Source organism: Nanorana parkeri, unplaced genomic scaffold (genome assembly GCF_000935625.1).
Source record: "Nanorana parkeri isolate BGI_ZX_2015 unplaced genomic scaffold, ASM93562v1 scaffold136, whole genome shotgun sequence".
NCBI lineage: Eukaryota > Metazoa > Chordata > Amphibia > Anura > Dicroglossidae > Nanorana > Nanorana parkeri.
In genome coordinates this window covers 1,078,958-1,100,648 of record NW_017306404.1, presented here as the reverse complement: position 1 = coordinate 1,100,648, position 21,691 = coordinate 1,078,958, and the positions used below count along the sequence as shown (strand labels likewise).

Genomic DNA, 21,691 nt, shown 5'->3' with positions numbered 1-21,691 from the left:
CCTCCTTTGTCACCGGGCCCCGCCTCCTCTTTCATCGCTAGGCCCTGCCTCCTTTTCCATCATTGGGCCCGCCTCTTCCGCTTCTGACACCGGGCCCAGCCTTCCTGTATAATAATAATAATTCAGTGAAAATAAACATGCATTTGTTTTGTGCAAATGAGGCATCTGTTATGAGAACGAAGCAAAATCAAATGTTCTTAAGGCTATTTTCTCTTCTGGTCTCTTCTTCAATATGGGAAGTAGTCAATTAGGAAAATACACCAATATGGCAACTATATAGCGCAGAGGATCGCAGGAAATAAATACATCTTAGTAACAAGACATACAATGCAACAATTCTAGAGAATGCTGGCGGGAATTAGCAGATAAATATAACCATTGCTACTACAGGGATGCCAGGTTTGTATTTTTTGTTACCAAGATGTCATTATTTCCTATGATCCTCAGCTCGATCTATCAATTGACTTTTGTCAAAGGAGCCAGGGGGGGGGGGGGGAATTGTTGGGTGAATAATTAATTGCAATCAATTGCAGTGACTGATAGGGTAGTCTGCGTAGGGTAGACAGGGGGGATTCCTCCATCCATGCTGTTTAGCATGGCTGGGGAAACAAGCAGTTTTTGGGGGTTTTTTCATTTAACCCACAGAGCTGAACGGGAGAAATCTTGATGGGTATGGCTAGCTTTAGCTGTCAGTAGAACAAGTATCCCTATTGGAAGATTTCCCCTAAGTTCCTGTTCAAAATGTTCACATGTTTCGCTACTTTCAGGCCCAGAGTCAGCAGACCACCAGCACAATTAAAGTGAATGCATCTTGCTATCGGATACACATACAGCAATAAAAACCTGCCAGGTGTTCTAACCCTTCCCTAATCTATCCAATCCTAAAATAAAACCTTTTGACTTTTGGTATACTTTAATATGAATTTCTGCATAACAAAGGTACCCATTCATATTTTCATATTTCTATGAGGTTGTAGGGAAGGCATTAGTAATCTCTTCCCTACACAATTGTTCTGTATAATAGATTAATGCCCTACATATACACAGCAACTGTTGTCATATGCAGAAAGATATTGATTTTGCGCTTTGAATGTGACGTCCCTGCCCCTCGTCCAAGCAGAGGAGGTCTATTCACAAAGCTGCCGAAGGATCTAACCGTAGCTTCGGCTGATCCTTCGGCTAGCTTCGCCCCCAGGACCCCTTTGGTTCGGTAGAACCGAGGGGCTGCTGTACGGGCTATTCACTATAGCCCGTACAGCTCCCGAAGTTGGCCGAGTGGCTTAGTCGAGCAGATTGGCCAGCCGACAGCCTGCTACTGACAGCAGCAGAGGGCGGGTGCAATAGCTTGTTTGCTATTGGCTATTGCAAAGTGAAATAGCCAATAGGAATCTAGCTATGCATTCCTATGGTGGTTTTTTTATTCTGACGGCAGCAGAACCGCCCGGCCAATAGAAAACAGTTGGGCGGAGCTAGCTGTCACTGCTAGCTCCGCCCAACAGTTTCTATTTTATTTTTTCGACGTTTTAAACTGTTTTTCTATTCTGCTCGGTACCACAGAGGTACCGAGCAGAATAGCCGAGCAGAATGTCGCTCGGCAACATTCGGCTATTCACTCACTGCTGTTCTGCATCTATGAGAATAGGCCAAACAGCAGCGAGTAGCCTGCCGGAGGTTCTGCTCAGCTGATCCATATTTTGGATCGGCTGAGTCGAACTCCTTCTGCACTTCGGGTCGGCCGAACATGTTGAGCCAGCATCAGCAAGCCGATGTACGGCTGATTTAAGTCGGTGTACGGCGGAAATCAGCCGTACAAGCCTGAAGTGAATAGCCGAACAGCTTTCGACTCACTTCACTTCGGGTCGGTTATTCACTCGGCTGCCTACGGCAGCTTTGTGAATAGACCCCATAGTATTCACCTGAGAGAAATGCTGGACTGCATGGCTGCTATACTTGTCCTTGGCAACCAATCAGTATCTCTCTTCAGTTTGCTCATGTAAGATTTGAAAGTGAGACAGAGAAGCTGATTGGTTGCAGTGCAAACCTGCTCCAGATTTTGTCTGCTCCAGTTTTGATAAATTCCCCCGTCTGTATTTTAACAGCACAGGGAAGTTGCTCAGCTTAGCGGCTGTAGCAAGGACCTGGAAGACGCTGCAGCTCCTGCAGTGTATTACAGGATCCCTGTGGTCCTGTCAGGGATCATATATACTGTATACTTGCATTGGTCCAGCTGGGCCCCATGTAATACATATTTTATTCTTGGAAGAGCAATGGGAATCCTGCCGCAGCTACTACAGTGCTTTAGAGTGATCTTCCGGGTCCTGTACTGAGTAACTTTCCCTCTGCTGCTAAAACACAGAGGATCGCTAACTCGGCACAGCAGCCATTCAGCAAATGTTTATGACTGAATACTAGGCATTCTTTGATTGGACAAGGGGTGGGGACATAGATTATAAAAAGAAACACTTTTGGCTAGAACCCAGTTTTATTTATTCACTGGCAGCCTGTATGTACACAACGAAAATGTTTCTAAACTCTGTTATAAAGAGTTCTTTCCCGATTTCATCATGAATGGTAGGGGTTAAGGCAGTATTCATTTCATACCCCGTGCACATTCTGTCATTCAGAATTGTAGAACAAAGTTGCAGTGATATTTAAATATTGTAATTTAATCAGTCACTGACCTAATAAATCTAAATATAAACCCCTAGCATGGTTTTAAAGAATGTAGGGAACATGCTGTCATTTCTATTTGTCTAGAGGAATTCTTTCATTGCGATTAGGAAGTAATCTGAGTGTATTAAAACCTTTCTTCATTCAGCAAACACACAGAGGGATTATTCTGCATCTTATCCCACATATTTTTATTTCCAAATGAATTAGCGCCACCAAGTCAAACATTTCTGAAGCTTAATACCTGAAAATTGTATTTAAAAGTAACAAAGTTCCCCCGCTGTGAAATAGAATCTAATTTTTAAATTAGGATTTACATCGACCCCCCCATCCCTCGCCCAATAATAAAAAAGATGAATCATTATTATCCAGTCACATACATATATTTGAAAAAAGTCAAAATGCAAAAAAGTATCATTATCAACACTAAACATAAAGCATCTTCAGTGGCCATATATTTGAGTTAATATTACATTGTCGTTTTTGATCATCCACATTTTTGTTATTTATAGATTAACCACTAGAAGGCGCTCTCTCTGGCTCAGTGTAATTACTGAGCTGTTGAAACAAGATATCAGTGGCACAAAACAAAGTATTTTTTTACTTGTATTGTGAGAAGCAGCAGTAAAGTACAACCTTTGTGTAGCACACTGAAGCTGGCCATACACATTAAGATTTTTCTTGTTCATCCTGCAGTAAGAAGTCACTCAATTACCCCATCCAGAGTAAAGAATGTGCATGAAGGAAACACCTTATATTGTGATAGTTGGTGCCTGTGGCTGTTAGAATACCCAAACAGTAACTGCAGCTGATTGGTTGCAGTCACTGTTCAGCTGACAAGTTTCCATCAGATTGACAAGTGAAAAATTGACTTTTGTGGAGCCAGGTGTTAACGGCAGGGCCACCCATTGATCAAAATTCAGCTGATTCAGCTGGAAACATCCAAAATTTGATCCGTGGATGGCTTGGAGGTACCGAGCAGAATAGCCGAGCCCAATGGCGCTCGGAGCATGTTCGGCTGACCGAAGACTTTGTCCTATGGGGACCGTTCATGCAAGTGCGCGGCTGCATGTGATTCGAACTGCATGCCACTAAAAATGCTCCCTGAGCTGATCAGCTCATTTTCCATATAGATTTCAATGGAAACGCGCTGATTAGCGCGTTTTTGGGCATTTTTAATTGCGTTACAGCACTGAAACGGTATTGAAACTGCCCAAAAACGCCCTTTTAAAGATTGCATAAAAAGCACTGAAACACTTCCGCTCTGGTGTGAATGGGACCTTGTAGAGGGTATTATTAACAAGGCTAATACTAAGGGTGTGATCAAAACTGCTGGCTGCCATTGCAAAGTGCCAGGTGCATCCCTTGAAGTTTGGAGCTTGTTTTAATGTGCTTTTACTGCTTGTTCAGAATATGTAAATACTTTAGTATATGTGTTCTGGGCACAGGTACCCTATGAAAGATCCAGACTTTCTTGTGTGGTCTGTGACAGCCCTGTTTTCCCTTCTTCAAGCTTTCCTCGAACCCTAATCTAAGCAACTTTATATTCAGATATCTGTGGCCATCTGCTTTTATGGGATCTCCTGCTGGCAGGTTAATGACTTTTGTTGTCATGACAAGTTTACTTTGTATAGAACCTATCCAGGAAAAAATACAGGAGCTTCCATCATCCAATTATGTGCAAGCAAATATATATATATACTCAGAATCACAAGCAAGGAAAATGTTACATATATATATAACATTTTCCTTGCTTGTGATTGAGTATTCTTTGCAAAATGAATTTTCACCACATTCACTAAGCTAAGGGAAAATCCCTTTGGAAAATGAAAAGCCTATTTGACTATAGTAAACCAACCCCCAAATATACACATGCTTGTTCTGTGCCAAAATTACAATAACTAGAAGGATGACAGCCCTGGAGCTGGTACCATCAATTATATACCAGCAATGGTATCCATATTTCTGTCCGGATGGATTCACTGTGAAGAGTTTTTTCCTTGCAGTGTATTTGTGAGAATATTTTTGTAACATTTCCAAGTGAACCTGAATCAGGTTCTGAATATGTCACTGAATATGTGATTATAACTTAGTAGTGAAGAGATTAATCACTCCTTTAGTACACAGTCGGTTAAGAAGGTAGTTTAAGACTATAGTTAAAGACCATTTATCCTCACCCAGCATATTTCCCATTTTAATAACATACAGCAAAAATGTATCTGTTTGTCGTGCAGGAATTAATTTAAAAGGAATGATAGACAGGGCATATTTTCAATTAGATTATTTGTTTCATAAGAAAATAAAACATGTTTGTTTGATGACATTCATTCATTCCTAGGTCCCACAGTTGCGTTTGTGTATTTCATTTTTACATCGTTTAGAACCAAGTGATTTGACAACAGTGTTTATTGAATATCTTTGTACACTCTCATTCTGACTTTTTATGCACATCCACAGGTAATTAAAGATACGACCCAGGCAAATATGAACATTATGTATGCCAGGGACATAGCCGGCCCGCTGTTTTCATTTCCTTCACCTGCTTGAAAAAATCTAACTTTCTAAGTGACCCTAAATCTGAACATGTAGGAATACAGGCCAGCGTGTTCACTGGTTCAAGCACCGTTCTCTCTCTGAGTGCAGAGTCATGTACTTATACCCATGATGGTGTAAATCCACCCAGAGTCATGTGTGATGAATTTGATGAAAGAAATCTATTAAGGTTAATCTAGTGGACTTTCTGTTATTTAGAAAAGTTTAAGTATTTCCTGGTTGACATTCAAAATGTTTTTATTCACTTACCAAAATGGTTATTCTGCACTACTGTGTTTCCCCGAAAGTAAGATAGCCCCCCCCCACACACTGCCAGAAGCCTTCTGATTGGCTGACAGAGCACCCAGAGTGGCTCCCTGGACGCCATCAGAGTGCTAGCCGCAGCTCCTGCACGCCCGCCTGCCCACCTGTCTGTGGCTCCCTGGACGGCAGAGCGGACAGCTGCAGCCAGGTAAGACATCCCTCGAAAATAAGACCTAGTGTCTTTTTTCGTAGAAAAAAAAATATAAGACACTGTCTTATTTTCGGGGAAACACGGTATTACCTTTATCTTATCTCTGAATTATCTTGTTTGCTACTTTGATAAGCCAGTAGAAAGGAAAAGTAATGGTGAAAAAAACAATTCTGGGTTTACCAATCATTTTTGACGTATACATTTTTAAGGGTCCACATAATTGGGAGCATGGCAGTGGTGTGTCCATTGCCTAAATACATTGTGCTGGAAGGTGTCCCTCTTTCTCATCTCAGAAGTTTGAAAGATATGTTTGTGTGGGGAAATGTACTGCTCTGATGCATAATATTCTTAAAGGAGAACTATGGGGTCAGTGTTTTTCCCCATAGTTCTCCTTAGGGTAACGGGAGGACACAAACTTGCGTCCTCCCGTTACCCTAAGCTCAGTATACCGCGAGCTACAGCTCGTGGTATACTGAGACGCCGGAGCGGATCCCGACCTGGACATCGGGATCCGCCCAGCTGCGCGAGTGACAGCTGGCTCTGCCTATCTAGAGGCAGAGCCAGCTGTACCCGCCCCCTCCCCCGTCTGTTCTGCCAGTCAGCGCTGGCAGATCGGAGCGGGGAGAGGGGAATCCAGCCCCTCCCCCCTACTGAGCCGACCTGTGACAGTCTCATTGTCACAGGTCGGCTAGAACTATGAGGTGAGTGGAAATCACTCATCTCATAGTTCTCCTTTAAATGTCATAATTAGGCATGAACTGAGGTTCAGATCGAAATCAGTCTGAGCTCCTCCAAACAGGGAAGGAGCTCCTCCCAAACACAGAAAGAAGCTCCTTCCGTGCCACTCAATCTGTGAATTCCTTGCCCATCACCTGATGTAAGCAAAGGGACTGGATGACGTCATTGACCTTATATGGCCACTTGGCTCTATTTGGTAAATTACATTCACCTAATATGGCATATAAGGTAAATGTGGGCATATCTGTTAAATTACATCAGCACAAGCATCCTGCCCATTGGTTTACATGCAACTGCGGGGTGGGAAATGTCCAGGCTCACAGCTGATTGGTTGGAAGTGCCTATGGCTCTTCCTTTTTCAGAGGAGCTCAGGTACCGACTGGATGCGGACGCTGTCACCTGATCATGAACAGGTGACAGCTAACACTTCTAAATGGCAGATTAGGTATTCTTGCTGCAGGAAATTGCAAGTTCCTGCTGCAGGAATGCCTAAATGTACCTAAACTATAGGTGTGAATGATGGCTAACGCTTATGTAGCATCTTTTCTTGGCCATCTTGCATGAACATTACCCCATCCCAGAAACAATATGATCAATGCCTTAGTATTGCTTACATAAGATGCCATCAGCAAAAAAAGGACTCGTAATACACAGGTTTTATTATGTCATAAAGAGTCATGGGGGGGATAGGTTAGGGTTGGCAGTAGGTGATGGATCCACACTTTGTTCATCCTTTGTAAAATTTGGCAGTTTCAGTGTGAAGTTTAGTAAATAGAAGATATGTTCTATTGATGTGGTATAGGTTATATTTTTGTTTCTTGGTGCTCTTTTTCTGGATGCACAAAATGGCCAAATGCAGGACAAAAGAAGTTTACTGTGATTGGTGAATAGCGTTCGTATGCTAATCAGGAATGGTGTAGGTAATAAGATTTGCAGATAACTACCTATACAACCATCTCTATAATTTTACATGGACACTGAGTTTTTATGATGCAATAACTAATGATTGCTTGGAATGCCTATCTTGAGCTAAGATCCCCTTCCATTTTTGACTCTCATCCAGAGGACTGACCAAACATGTCATCCTCCTGGACCGGTCACGATGAAAGAATAATGACAGTTGAACAGTGGATGATTAGGGCAGTCAAGGGAACACAATATATGCCTGGTCATTGGATCTCTCCCAAAGGGCACCAACTACGATAGACGTGACTCAATGTAGCATTTGTTATCATTCTGTCTATGTTATGAAGATGTCACAGTAATACTAAGTATATTTATTTTTGTGTTGTAGTCAACCTGTGCTAAGTAAACTCATTTATTTGCTGTCTTTATGTTTGTGAGATGAATCATTTATCCCACAGATCAGAATGCTGATATTGTTTACTCACCTACTTACAATTTTATCTTGGGAGCTAAATCACTTAAGTCGGCAAGCAGGAATCGGAATATAATGCTTTTGACAAAAGGGGTTTTCAGTCACTTATTGCTAATATGATTTTGAATATTGCTATTCGTATTGAGCTGTTACTTAGGTATTAATGGAGCAGTTGACCAGAGACAATACATGGACAGCAGATTACACCATGAACATACATGCCTAACATGAAATAGGTGTTTTAGGTTCAGGAAACATTCCTGGAGCCTCCTACAATGACCGGTGTAAGCATTGAATTGTCATTAAGCAGGTTAAGGCTGAGCTCCAGGCAAACAGCTAAATGCACAATTAAAATACGTATGTGCTGTATACCTTCAAATGGATTTGCAATTCTGTCCACCAAGTCCTGAAATGTACACAGCCATGTCAAACAATATAGCCATGTTGATGACCTGACTTTTCTCTGTTGCAGTATAGCAATAGTACTTGGTCACCTCCGTGCTCCCAGCCTGTGACTGGACAGTGGAGGAGCAGAAGAAGACTGAGAAGTGCATCCTTCTGCTTACTCTATTCTCTCTTCCTCTTAGCACATGTGCATGCAGCACACCTAGTCTGCCCCTTCTCTGTCCATATCTAAAATACATTAAAGTACAAAAGGATTACAAAAGGCAGATATAAAAAAGAAAATGTAAGTTGCATTTAAAAATACATAGTACATAGTTTTTTTTATACATAACTGCTTCGTTTTTTTTAATATCTGCATGGAGTTCACACTTAGGTGTTAAGAGTTAAGATCCAAGGTTAGGTTAAAGTGTATCTAAAGCCAAAACATGTTTTTTTATTTGGTGTTGGATGGAGTCGGCAATGGTTAGAGTTTTATTTTTGTCTGTGTGCCCACTGAGAAGATTCACACTCTCTATTTGTCCTGGTGAAAGTTGTCAGACTGGGACAAAAAGTGATGGAAATTAAAAAAATTTACAATTATGAAAAATTACAAGAACAAGTTTTTTTGGACTTTTCCAAGAATACGCTCATACACAAATCAATCAAATCATCATATTTTACTATTTACATAAAGTTCCAATACTGCATTAACAAATGTTTTGATGAAGTATTGGATTAAAATGTTGTTCTTTTGATCTTTTCATAATTATATAATAGGATGTGGTACCTTGTAAAAATGTTCAATCCCACATCAAATAATAATATAGTTATGAAACATTTTACAGTTATCACCAGGACAGGAGTTGAGGGTAAATCTACCAATGGGGACTCCTATTCTAGTGACAGCTGTCTAAAAGTAAACTTCACTTACTTTGGAGAGATTTCCTGTCACTTCCTTTGAGTCTTCAGAACAGGAAATTAAGGGAATACTCTGTTTTAGGTTCAGGAAACATTCCTGGAGCCTCCTACAATGACCGATGCATATGCCTCGGCTCGGCTGAGCCGCGCTGAAAGTTGAAGCTGGCCGATTTCTTCCGCCTGCCCCCAGCCACTTGCAGAGAGATCAGCGTCCCTGGTTACCAGCTAACCAGGGACACTGATCTCCAGAGAGCAAACTCTCCCTGGCGCTCCCGCTCCGGGCCGCCAAGGAGAGAAACATTGCATTTTCTTTTTTTTTTCTTTATTCTGACACGGAGCCGTTTCAGAATAGAAAAAAATATTTTTTTGCCATAGGAATGCATTGCTAGATTCCTATTGGCTATTTCAATTTGCAATAGCCAATAGCAAACTAGCATTGCACCCGCCCTCTGCTGCAGTTCTCCATCAGGTCCCCACTACTGATTGACACCAGCAGGGGGTGGGTACAATAGCTAGTTTGCTATTGCAAATAGAAATAGCCAATAGGAATCTAGCAATGCATTCCTATGTGTCAGAAAAAATAAAAAAAATAAAAAGCAGTGTTTCTCTCCTTTCAGCGTTCGGCTCACTTCGCTTTAGGTCGGTCATTCACTTGGCTACCTACGGCAGCTTAGTGAATAGACACCTTAGTCTTTTTAGTTTATTTATAGTATTTAGAAATGTATGTCAATAAGATCACCAAGGCTGTCCCTTTAATTAGGTATCTCTCCAGATCATGTGGGGCATCTCTTTGGGTCACATTTGGCTGGCAGCAGGCAGAGCAGCCACTATGCTGCACAATACTCCAGCCAGAGCATCCCACGTTGCTAAGAGTCAGGCGGGGAAATGTTTAAGGGCCCATCTTCCTGTCCAGCTCTTAGCAACAAGGGACGCTGGGCGGAACACCAGGCAGAGCATCCCAGGATGGTAAAATCCTCCAGCTGCTCTGATTGCACCATGCCCCCCCCCCCATCAGGAGGCAAAAATGCTAGGGCCACCACCACGATAATATCAATGTTTTAAATGTACACTACAGTCAAAATTGAGAGCTGAACACTGAGATGAATACAGGAAGCAGAGACAGATCAGACATCTGCTGAGTAGTCAGGTTTTTTGTCCAGGTATTGCGGTACTGAACCAGTCTACAGTACCACAACCACTTTGGTGATCCTGGAACACTCTCCTTTCTGACATGAACGCATAATGCCAGTACTAACAATTTTCTAACAGCTACCAATCAGATTCAAAGCTGCCTGTAAAGTTGGATGTGATTGATAATATAGGAAGCAAAAATATGAGAATGTTACCCCAAAAAGGAAGTACAATTCTACTGCCTGCCTACTGACCTTATATACATGTGTTCTGCAGTAGGTTACACAGGTGTAGTTGTGAAATCTTAACTCTTACAAAACTAAATACATATTATAATACATACACTATTGCTGTTTTACATGGCAAAGGATTTGTAATTCCCTACACATTTTCTTCATTGCCCCACCAAACAGGTGACACATAGCTCCTGATCAAGCAATTCATCCTTCCGTTTAATTCAATTTCTGTTTAGTACACTTCCCATATACAGTATGCATTTCAGATGCATAGTGAGCTGCTTTCCTAGAGTCCATCTGATATTAAACCCTCAATTTTTAAAGGCTAAGTTTACTATTTAGACCATGTTTCATTTTACATCCATATTCAGGGTGACATGTGAATGGGTGACACAGCTGTGTCACCCATTCACAGATCCTGTCAAAGCCACCAAGGTAGAGGGACTAGTTCTCAATGTGTTGTCACCGCACTTGTAGTCCATGCATTCTTCCTCCCATCCCTGTTTCTTAATTTACATACCTCGATATGGACAGGGACAGGAGAGAGAATATGCAGGAGCCAGAGCATTGCATCCGTGGTCCATTGAAATAGTAAATGCACATTTTTTCTTTAATGAAGCAGGCATTTATGTGGACTTTACCTTTAAACTTCTTGTAGCTTCACCTTTTAAATCTTGCCTTTGTTCCTGTTTATGCTGCTTTCATGATCACTGCATAACCTTCCTGTGTTAGGGCCGGTTCACACCATAAAGAGTGCGTTCCCGAGTGTTCGGCCTTTAGAATGCACTGCAACGCAAACCGGCCGTCTCTCTGTGTTCAGGGATGAGGCGGTGCATTGAAGTCACTGGCACCACAGTCACACACCCCGCCTGCAGTGCAATCGCCAGCACCCAAACACGTGGCACATTATAGCCTGCTTTCCGGCCCAGTGCAATCTGCAAAAATAGTGCATGCAGCATTTTTGCAGATTGGACTGGACCGCAACACAGGCATTAATGTGCCACGCGTTCAGGTGTGGGCGATCGCACTACAACTGGGGGGCATGGCCAATGTGGTGCATTGACTTCAATGCACTGCCAAGTTCCCTCCCAGCCCTGAACGCAGGGAGCCAGCCGGGTTGCGTTCCAGAGGCTGAACGCACTCTTTATGGTGTGAACCGTTCCTTAGAGTGGTTCCTTTCCCTTGCAGGGTCCTATGGAGCCACTCTTGTACACACCCTTATGGACGGGATTTGAGCATTCTCTCCATATGCTGTGTGCATCAATACAAACATACAGCAAGATACTCCCCTCATCCTCTCTCCTCCACACTAACAGAAGATTGAGAACACTGCCTTTTGACTTCTAATGCACTCCCAACCAGAAGTCTGGGAAAGCAGCGCTGGGAGAACAGGAGCCAGCGGGAATAAAGGTTCTAAACTGCAATTTCTTGGCCAAAAATGTTAAGAAATAGTTTACTGAGTAATGTTTATAGTGTTGAGCCAAATGTGTTTAGCTAAAAAACGCTGAGAGTTTAATACTTTAAACAATATGCATTCAATTGTATGCAGCATGCATATTTTGAGTGGCTGCGTCAGATATACAGAAAATATAGTTATATTATACAATATCATAGAATATAGGGAAAAATGTATGTACCGTATATATATCTATTAGACTATAGAGAACAGTAATATAGTTACGTCACATGTTAATGAAAAAGCAAAATGTTATTTGTAGGAGCATTGTATCTTCTCTGATCCATTACTACACAGAATAGTAAAAGATCAAAGTAATGCACGTGCATGACTGCGTTTATCAGGCGAGCATCGCTGTGCACAGGGAAGGGTATTGTAACTAAAGCACAGAAAATAGAACATATTAGGTCAGGACTTTGATAAGAAAACATTATTCTCTGGTTATTTCAGGTTGTGATAAATGTTCATAAGATTTAGCAAAAGGAAAAAATAGATTACCGAATGGGAGATAGTAAATTACTATCTTGTAGAGGTCACAAAGGTCTAATTGAGCTGTAAACAAACATGTCTCATAGAAATCTATGATGAATACTCTGCGTGATGCCTCATTTTTTACTATAGAATATGACTATTTAAAGTGGAAGTGAGCCAGCTAGGGGCCCCAGGAGCACATAATGTAATATGTGGGGATGCACAATATACTGGCATCCATGACTTTGGATTTTTCCGAATATAACAGGACCATGCTCTGCATCTCTGCCCCTGCCATTAGGTGTCAAGTGATGGTGCAAGTTCCCTGTATGCGCATTGGAGGTGCATTATCCCGACACTCAGCTGAACTCTTCCCCATCTTAAAGATCGTGAGAAGGTGCACTGTACTATGCTTGCACCACGGCAGTGTACATTAATAAACATTGCGGGCAAACAAAGAGGAGTTTTTTGCCACAAGAGACTTACTGGGGTTGATTTGCTAAAGCCAAATATGCTGTTATACACTTTGCAAAGGAATTTGTACTTTGCACCTCATTCACTAAGCTAAGGGAAACTTCCCCTGCAAAGTGCAAGTTCCCCAGCAAAGTGAACAGCCTGTTTGCCTTTAGCAAATCAACCCCACTAGGTCTGTTCTTCCAAAAACTCCTCCTGCTAGCATTTTGTTTTTGTGTGTTCAGTTCACATTTTGTCCAAGCTGGAGTTCTTGTAAATAATTATTTGCGTCATAACATTCAGGCAAATGTTTAAGTAGAAATAGGGCATATCAAGCAAAACAAACTTGTAAATTTAGGGATCTATTTTTACTAAAGTTTCACACAATGTTCATCAAGTATTTACACATGTTTCACATAAGATTCAAAATCCTGGGTGAACAGTGTGTGAATCTTGGGTGAAATAAAATGATTACTTGACCCCTTAGTGTTTACCGATAAGTTGTACGATTCCATTCATGGCTAAAACAGTTATTTAGAAATTCTAGGAGTCAGTATATGTTTCATGTGTACTGAACCATTACAGCTCAATACAATCTTCTGCTCTCTGGGGAGTGCTTGATGAACATCAAGGCTGTGCACTGAATTTTTCCTTAGTTTCTACTTATTTCTGAGCTTCTGTAGTTCATGCATAGTTGGACCTAACGATACCCCTAATTGCTTAGCTTACATGATCCTTTATCTCAGTTAGACCACCTCTGAGCTACCAAAGGGATAACATTGACAGGTCTGGCATAATATCAACCTTGTCTAAAAAGCAGGTATACTGGATCACGTTGCCTGACCTGTACTGTCAAACTGTATATACTGTAGACTTTCACATTGAATTTTCTGTTTGTTCCCCTAATTCTCTCAGCAACCTCTCAAAACCTGATTGTAGCCAGCATGAAACTTATTTTTAAAACATAAAATGGTATTGCTGATTGGGTTACCCGAAGGAAGCAGCTCTATGTTTGTTTTCTGTTTCTGAGACCATCTAATTAGTTGCTGTGGGCATCTGTGCTGCTCTTATCTGAAATGGTTTTGATCCATTTTGTATTTTGCATTATCTGAAATAGTTTGATATATATTATTTGAGCATCTCCTGCTGCCTAGATGTTCTTTTCTGAACTCTTCTACCATCTGTATGCTCTACTTGTGCAGAGTAGGTGTCAGAAGATTTTCCATTAGGAAATCTATCACTCCCTCTTCAGAGTAGGTAGGCAATGTAAGTGATCACTACAGGAGCTCCAGTGCAGAGCTTAACAGCACAACATACTTAAAGTGCAACTAAAACATTATGAATCCCCCCACTGCTACTTCTTTTTTCATTAAATGAACAAGAAACAAAATGAAGTGAACCTCAGACCAAAAGGCAGCTCCTTACTTCAAAACAGCCATTGCCTTACAGCATCTTTCAAAAAAATCTGTGTGCTCTAAACTGTATGTAAGCTCTATCAATGAACTTTGCTTATTTCTGCCCTTATGGCCTAATCGATAAGTACATCCAGAACTGCTGGGATATAGCAAAGATACAGCCTAATATTATAGCATACTTTATTCCAAACTGTTTACAGCTGTTTCCGGCCTGATGGCCTTTATCTCTATAGTGTATGGAAACCATGGCTTCTATGAAGTAGGGCTTGGAAACCAATGAGACAGTAGAGGGTGAGGTTAGGTAGGACAAAAACATTCTTGTTGATCCCCAAGCCCTTCTCCAGAGATGCTATTGACTGCGCTGATGATGGCTAACAAGCCTGAAACCGCTGTATGCAGTTTGTAATAAATGGCTCTATCATTTTAGGCTAGTTCCATGGTATATATTAGCAGTTCTAGATGTGCAGTTAGTCAAGAGGCATAAGGGAAAACTTGGCATGGCCCCAATCATGAAAATGAAGAAAACCCTTATTTTGGGATTTGTGATGGAATGAGACATGTGAACATCTTTTGCTATAATAGGGATCTGCTATGCTAATGCAGACACATAAATAGTTTCCCTAACATTCTGAGATCCTGTCTACCCTTGTCCATATTGTTACTGTGAGCAAATGTAATGGACAAAAAACAGGTATTTAGGTAAGCCAAGTACCATGTAAAGCAGCTAGAAATATGGAAGAGGGAGGATGTCATACCAGGAGCAAAAATTACTTAACTCAGAACATTCATTTATCCAAAATACATTTGCATTCTTTTATGTAGGTTTATGTGCACTTAAAACTGAAACATCTTTGCTCAGCATAGTTTTCATAATAAAGTAGTGCATTTGTGCTGTTTTATTTTGTTTGTTTGCTTTAAATTTTATTTTCCCCAAAGCAGTAAGACATAAATGTTGTTGTTCACGATGCTAGAGGCTTTTCTGAAATGTGTGAAATGGAAAAATACATAAGAACAATTTGAACAAGTTCAGGATTAAAAAAAGGATTGTTTGTTTTTTGTTGTGCAGGCTGCAGCAGAGTACGTGAAGACCCATCTGCCTGAGGTTCTAAAACAGCATCTTCAAGATTTTGAAAGGGATAAAGAGAACAGCGTCCTCTCCTACCAGACAATTCTGGAACAACAGATTCTGGCGATAGACCGAGAGTTGCTTGAGAAACTTTCAGGGACCTACGACGAAGCAGGTATGTCCTTGGATGTCTGCACCTATTAGCTTCTATTGGTCAAAGCCACCATACCTTGCACAGGTTGTACTGTATGACAGTGATGTATCCCAAAGTTTATTACATCAATGCACTATAAAGTGTTGCATCTGATGAAGTGATATATTGTCATATGATGTAAACTCCAAAAATGGTTTATCGCCTTTAAGCATATGGTGATGCACATATGGAAAGGTTTTATTGTTCTGGAGAGAATAAAAAGCTCATGTAATTGGTGCAATGCACCTACATTTTTTTTATACATTATCCAGATCAACATATGTGCTTACATGGACATGTATACGAAAATACTGTATTTTGTTTTTTTCCAATAACGTGTGTTAGCTGCTGGTTGCTGTTTTTGAGAAATTTACAACTGAATAGTCATCTATGATTTCCTATAGAACGGGAAGTAGAAAAAGTTTGCTTTAAGAATTAGCAAATAGCCTGAGGATAGGCGTGTATCACTGCTGGATGCATACTAGAACATTGTTATTAGTTGGATGCAGCAAATGCATAGCAAAATGTGATAATTATGATAAGAGCGAGATGTAAACAATTGTCTTGCACTGAATTAATAACACATCTTAGGACTGCATTAATGCTTGTTCACACGATGTCCAGATCATGTCCAGAACAGAACAGTTTGTTCCTGGACCAAAAAGCATCCCAATTCTCCCTATGGTATTTCTGGGCTCTGTTCACACCAGTGCAGTCAGTTCTGCTCAAGACCAAAAAAATACTGCTTGTCTCATTTTCTCTGGTTATAAATGCACTGGAACGCATGGAAACATATCATGCATACAAACACATGCAAACGCACCTGAAAGGCAATTTTAAGCTAAAAACGATCTGGAACACGGCAAAATGCAATCCACCGTGTATCAGATCTGGTCCTGAAAATGGTGTGAACCTGGCCTTAATGTTATTGAATCATAGATTAGTTAAAGATCATGTTTAGTTTTTTTATGTTTAGATAAACAGTGCATGTAAAGAGATCAGCTTGAGATGTACATTTTCCTATCAGTTTGTGTTACATGTTAAAGAAGTCTCACCTTGTATTATTTTTCAGTCACTTAACTCCCACAGTGTATGTTACTATATATCTCATGCTTTTGTGTACAGCAGAAACTGGGATACAGACTTTGAAAGCTCACTGCTCTACATTTATTTTTTATTTTTAGTATTTATATAGTTTAGACAATTTACTCGGCACTTGCATGCACATTCACATCAGTCCCAGTCCTCAAGGAGCTTACAATCTCAAGGTCCCCATCTCACAAGCATACATACAGGGCCAATTTAGACAGGCGCCAATTAACTTACCAGCATGTCTTTGGGGTGTGGAAGAGAACTAGAGTAAAAAAATTTGCATTCTTAGTAAAATATTAAGTTAGCATACAAACCACAATTGTGTTGCAAAAAATGTTTGCTATATTGTACAAATGTAATAAAGGTTCACAAAGTATAGTTGTCATTATTTACAAATACAAAGACATCATGTGCAAAATGGAAACAAATCAGACACAGTTTCCAGATATAAAGTAGTATCATTTTGCATACCAAAGTATAATGGCCACATAGTGTAGAGCCAGGCAGAAAATGACAATAAATGAGGTCCCAAGAATATCCAACGTTTTGGGGTGCCCAGACCCCTTTCTCAAGGAGGACTAATTTGCATCTTTGGGGTCACATGAAAATGAATATGCACTATAACATCTATTTAAAGTATATGTACAGTGTACCATTCACTTTCCACCAGGAAAGACCCATGTGGTAGAGCCATACTTAGGGGTCTATTCACGAAGCTGCCGAAGGGTCTAGCTGTAGCTTCGGCCAATCCTTTGCCCCGGGAGTCTCCTGCTCCCGGCCGCCCAGGAGAGAAACACTCCTGTGTCTTTTTTTTTCCTTTATTCTGACACGACCAATGTCAGAATAAAAAAAAAAAAAATTCCCATTGAAATGCATTGCTACATTACTATTGGCTATTGCAAATTGAAATAGATAATAGTAATGTAGCAATGTATTTCAATTGGACATTTTTATTTATTTTTTTCTATTCTGACATCGCTCCGTGTCAGAATAAAGAAAAAGAAAGACACAGCAGTGCTTTTCTCCTGGGCGGCCGGGAGCGGGAGGCTCCCAGAGCGGCTGGGAGAGTTGTTTTTTTTTCTTTCTTTTTTTTTGACGGCAGCAGAGCCGCCGGACAATAGGAAACTATTGGGCAGAGCTAGCTGTCACTGCTAGCTCCGCACAATCGTTTTCTATTTACTTTTTTTTTACTTTTTTTACTCTATTTCTGTTCTTTTGGCCATAGGAATGCATTGCTAGATTCCTATTGGCTCTTTCAATTTGCAATAACAAACTAGCATTGCACCCGCCCTCTGCTGCAGTTCTCCATCAGGTCCACCACTACTGACAGCAGCAGAGGGCGGGTACAATAGCTAGTTTGCTATTGGCTATTGCAAATTGAAATAGCCAATAGGAATCTAGCAATGCATTCCTATGTGAACATGCTGAGCATGTTCGGCCGACCCGAAGCCATGTGAAGCAAGCTGATGTACGGCTGATTTCAGCCGATGTACGGCTGAAATCAGCCGTACCAGCCTGAAGTGAATAGCCGAACAGTGTTCGGCTCACTTCACTTGGGGTCGGTTGTTCACTCGGCTGCCCTCTGCAGCTTAGTGAATAGACGCCTTAGTAACTTACCAGCTCCTGCTAGGTCCACTAGTGATAAAATACACAGGTGATACAATTAAGGCCGCATATGGAATTTCTGAGTGCAAAACATAAGAATTCCCATCCAGAAATCCCTTTACTCCATCAGTAATGTCAGAAACACGTGCCAAAAAGTAAGTCTGGTCTGTCTGTTTATTATTTATATAGCTGTTGTGTTACACCATTGAAGGGGTTTACAGAAGTGTTTGGAAGTATCTTCAGAAAAAAAAATGTTTCATTATAGCAAGATAAAGGTTGGAGAGGATTCACAACTCTCAGGGGAGTTGTATCTCCAAACTATAGTTAACAAAAAACAGAAAATAATTCCAACTGGAATGGCACAGAGAATACAATTTCCTTTTTCCATTCTCAGAAAGTTGCTTCTCATTAGCCGGAGAATTGTGTGTAACTCTTTGGCAGTCAGTGAAATTGGAGTGAGGATTTCTCTGGTGAAGTTCTATTCCACGGGGGCATTAGGACATATCAAAAGTCCATGTCTCTCTCAGAAGTTTCTTACATATAAGAATATTGCATATTTAATGTTGGGCGGCAGATACCAAGACACCGCTCTGAGAATAACTTTGTCCTCCATGGCCTTTTTATCTGAGACTCAGCAAATATGCACAATCAGAACAGACAGATGAGATTAATACAAATCAAGAAGAACAAAACATCATAAAAAAAATAGCACAGTAATGTATGCACTGAAGGATGAGCGTTTATGCTAGATGAATGGAGCAGCATTACTGTGATGTCTGCTTTTAGTTTTCTTTAGAGATCCCAAGCTGACTGCTCTTTATACCGAGCAATATAAAATTCTCCTGGCTCTTATATATCGTCTTTAGTGTTCAGGTGACAATTTTAGGAGCACATTGAAGAGTAGCATAGACTAGCAAAACAAAGCTAAATGGGCCACTATATGTATCAAACTTCTAAACCTCTTTCTGAACCGGGCTCATTTCCCTCCTTTGAGACCAAGCCATGTTTTTCATTTTTGCTTTAGCCCAGGAAAAGTTAGAATATATGTTTTAGTAAAGTTTGAAAATGTAAACATTTTCAAATGAAAAAGTTGTAAACCTATAAAATGCTTTACATAGATTCCATGAGATAGGATCTGGGTCGCTTAAGTTGGTTATAAGGAGAACTCCAGGCTGAGCAATAATGTGGGAGTTTGTGGACTTTAAGAAATTTCAGGTCTCTATCACATGGTTTCCCTTTGGACAAGCTTCCTTCACCAGGTCCTCCAACAGTGCTGGAACTGCTGTATTACTGTACAACGTGTGTTAAAATATTTTCTAAAGTCCTTTGGGAAATCTTCTCCCCAGCAGACAGCATCTGCTGAAGGATCTGGATGGGAAACTTCTTGGTTAGGGAGCTTCAGAAATACCTGGACAGGGCCATGGAGATTAGATTAACTATTTTCCCCCCACCCCCGGCACATCTCCAGGACCACATTTGTGTATTAGGGGCTTTAGCCTAATATAGCTGGGGTATGGTTATTTTGGATCGAGACAAAAAATGTCCGAGAAATGTACCTGTAATTATAGAGAATGAAGCACTAAGGGGTCTATTCACGAAGCTGCTGAAGGATCTGGCCGTAGCTTCCGAAGCCACACGAAGCAAGCCGATGTACGGCTGATTTCAGCCAATGTACGGCTGAAATTAGCCGTACCAGCCTGAAGTGAATAGCCGAACAGTGTTCGGCTCACTTCACTTCAGATCGGTCATTCACTCGGCTGCCCTCAGCAGCTTCGTGAATAGACCCCTAAGTCACAAAGAGGCAATAAGTGCATCCTTTGGAAGTTCAAGCACCACTGTATTATTTGTCAATGTAAGGAAAAGGTAGATCTTCTGTTAAGATATCTAATCAAAGCAAAGTCAGCGGTGAGAATACAGTACTAATAAATCAATTTAAAGGTTTTAATACATTTTGGGATGCTTGCAAAATAATTATTAAATTCGCAATATACCAGAAAAACAGCAATGACTGAATCAAGTGTTATTCAAGAATGTGTCCTCAGTTGAAAAGAATGTGACAGTCCTGTGTGTGCAAATCACTTTGTTAATTAATTAATTTATTAATCAATGTATTTATTTTGTTACTATATATAATTTATAGTACGAGAGCTATAAATGGTGTCAGTCGATTTCCCATCTGTATATGGTTACTAAGCCAAATAATTTACTGCATCAGAGTGTAAGCTGGTTTACACTAACTTATTGATCGCTTCCTGACATTGGCACAGGGGCAGAATGCGATTGGGGGGAGCCTCATCGTCTGAACATGGACGCTAAAGCTCAATACTTTGGATATTTTGGAAAAAATCTGAATTCATCCAGAAGCTATATTTACTGTTCAGTGTGTTTATGGATGTCTCCCTATTATTGCCTATGAGGCAGAACTGAATTATACAATAGTCAATTGTGCATCATATCTCTGAACATGCAAAAACTTATTTATGTAATAAATGGAACAGCGGGTGTTTGTTGCTGCTGGTATAGGGACACCCATCATCATCATTTTAAAATTGTCTTAATATTATTATGCATGTTTTTATAAATTACATGTTTATACTTATTTATTTTATTTTTTTACAACTGTGTACTCTAATTCATGGGGACCATCCTATCCTTTACTTTCACCTCAAGTATACAGAAAACTAGCTTTATTACCACCCCCTCTGTATCCTAACAGGGTGAAATATTTTTAGATGCTATTGCCGTTTATATCTAAAAGCACTACTGGAGACAAGCACAAGTACAAACTGATTGCCCACCCACCTGCACCGCCAATACCACTGAGTGCTTGTCCCCCAGCACCTCTTAGTGTGAACCCCCTAGCACCACTGGAAGCCTGCCACCCCAAAACCACTAAGTGCTCGCCCTCTCAGTACCACTGAGTGCCTGCTCCCTCAGCACCACTGAGTGCCTGCTCCAGTACCACTGAGTGCCCACCCCCTCAGTACCACTAAGTGCCTGCTCCCTCAGCACCACTGAGTGCGTGCCCACCTCCAAGTACCACTAAGTGCTCACCCCCAAATTCCACTAAGTGCCCGCCTGCCCAGAACCACTGAGTTCATATCCCCCAGTACCGCTGAGTGTGGGTTCCCCAGAACTGCCATTCTCAGGGGACTATTCACGAAGCTGCCAAAGGATCTAGCCGTAGCTTCGGCCGATCCTTCGGCTAGCTTTGGCCCCAGGACCCCTTCGGTTCAGTAGAACCGAAGGGGTGCTGTACGGGCTATTCACAATAGCCCATACAGCTCCCGAACGTGGCCGAGCTGCTCAGTCGAGCCGAACGCATATGCCTCAGCTCGGCTGAGCCGTGCTGAAAGCTGAAGCTGGCCGAGCGGCCGCCCATTGGCCGGCCGACAGCCTGCTTCTGACAGCTGGGCGGCTGGCTCCGGCCACTTTCAGAGAGATCAGCGTCCCTGGTTGCTAACCAGGGACACTGATC

General features: G+C 41.2%; 1 protein-coding gene across 1 annotated transcript in view; it reads left to right on the top strand.

The window, feature by feature from the left end:
* The window catches only part of PPM1L (protein phosphatase, Mg2+/Mn2+ dependent 1L), a 232,811-nt gene that overhangs the window by 159,242 nt on the left and 51,878 nt on the right, over positions 1-21,691 (top strand). Inside the window, exon 2 of the mRNA XM_018553979.1 lies at positions 15,324-15,498. Within this exon, the coding sequence (XP_018409481.1) occupies positions 15,324-15,498 (175 nt within the window). The remainder of the gene's footprint in view (positions 1-15,323; positions 15,499-21,691) is intronic.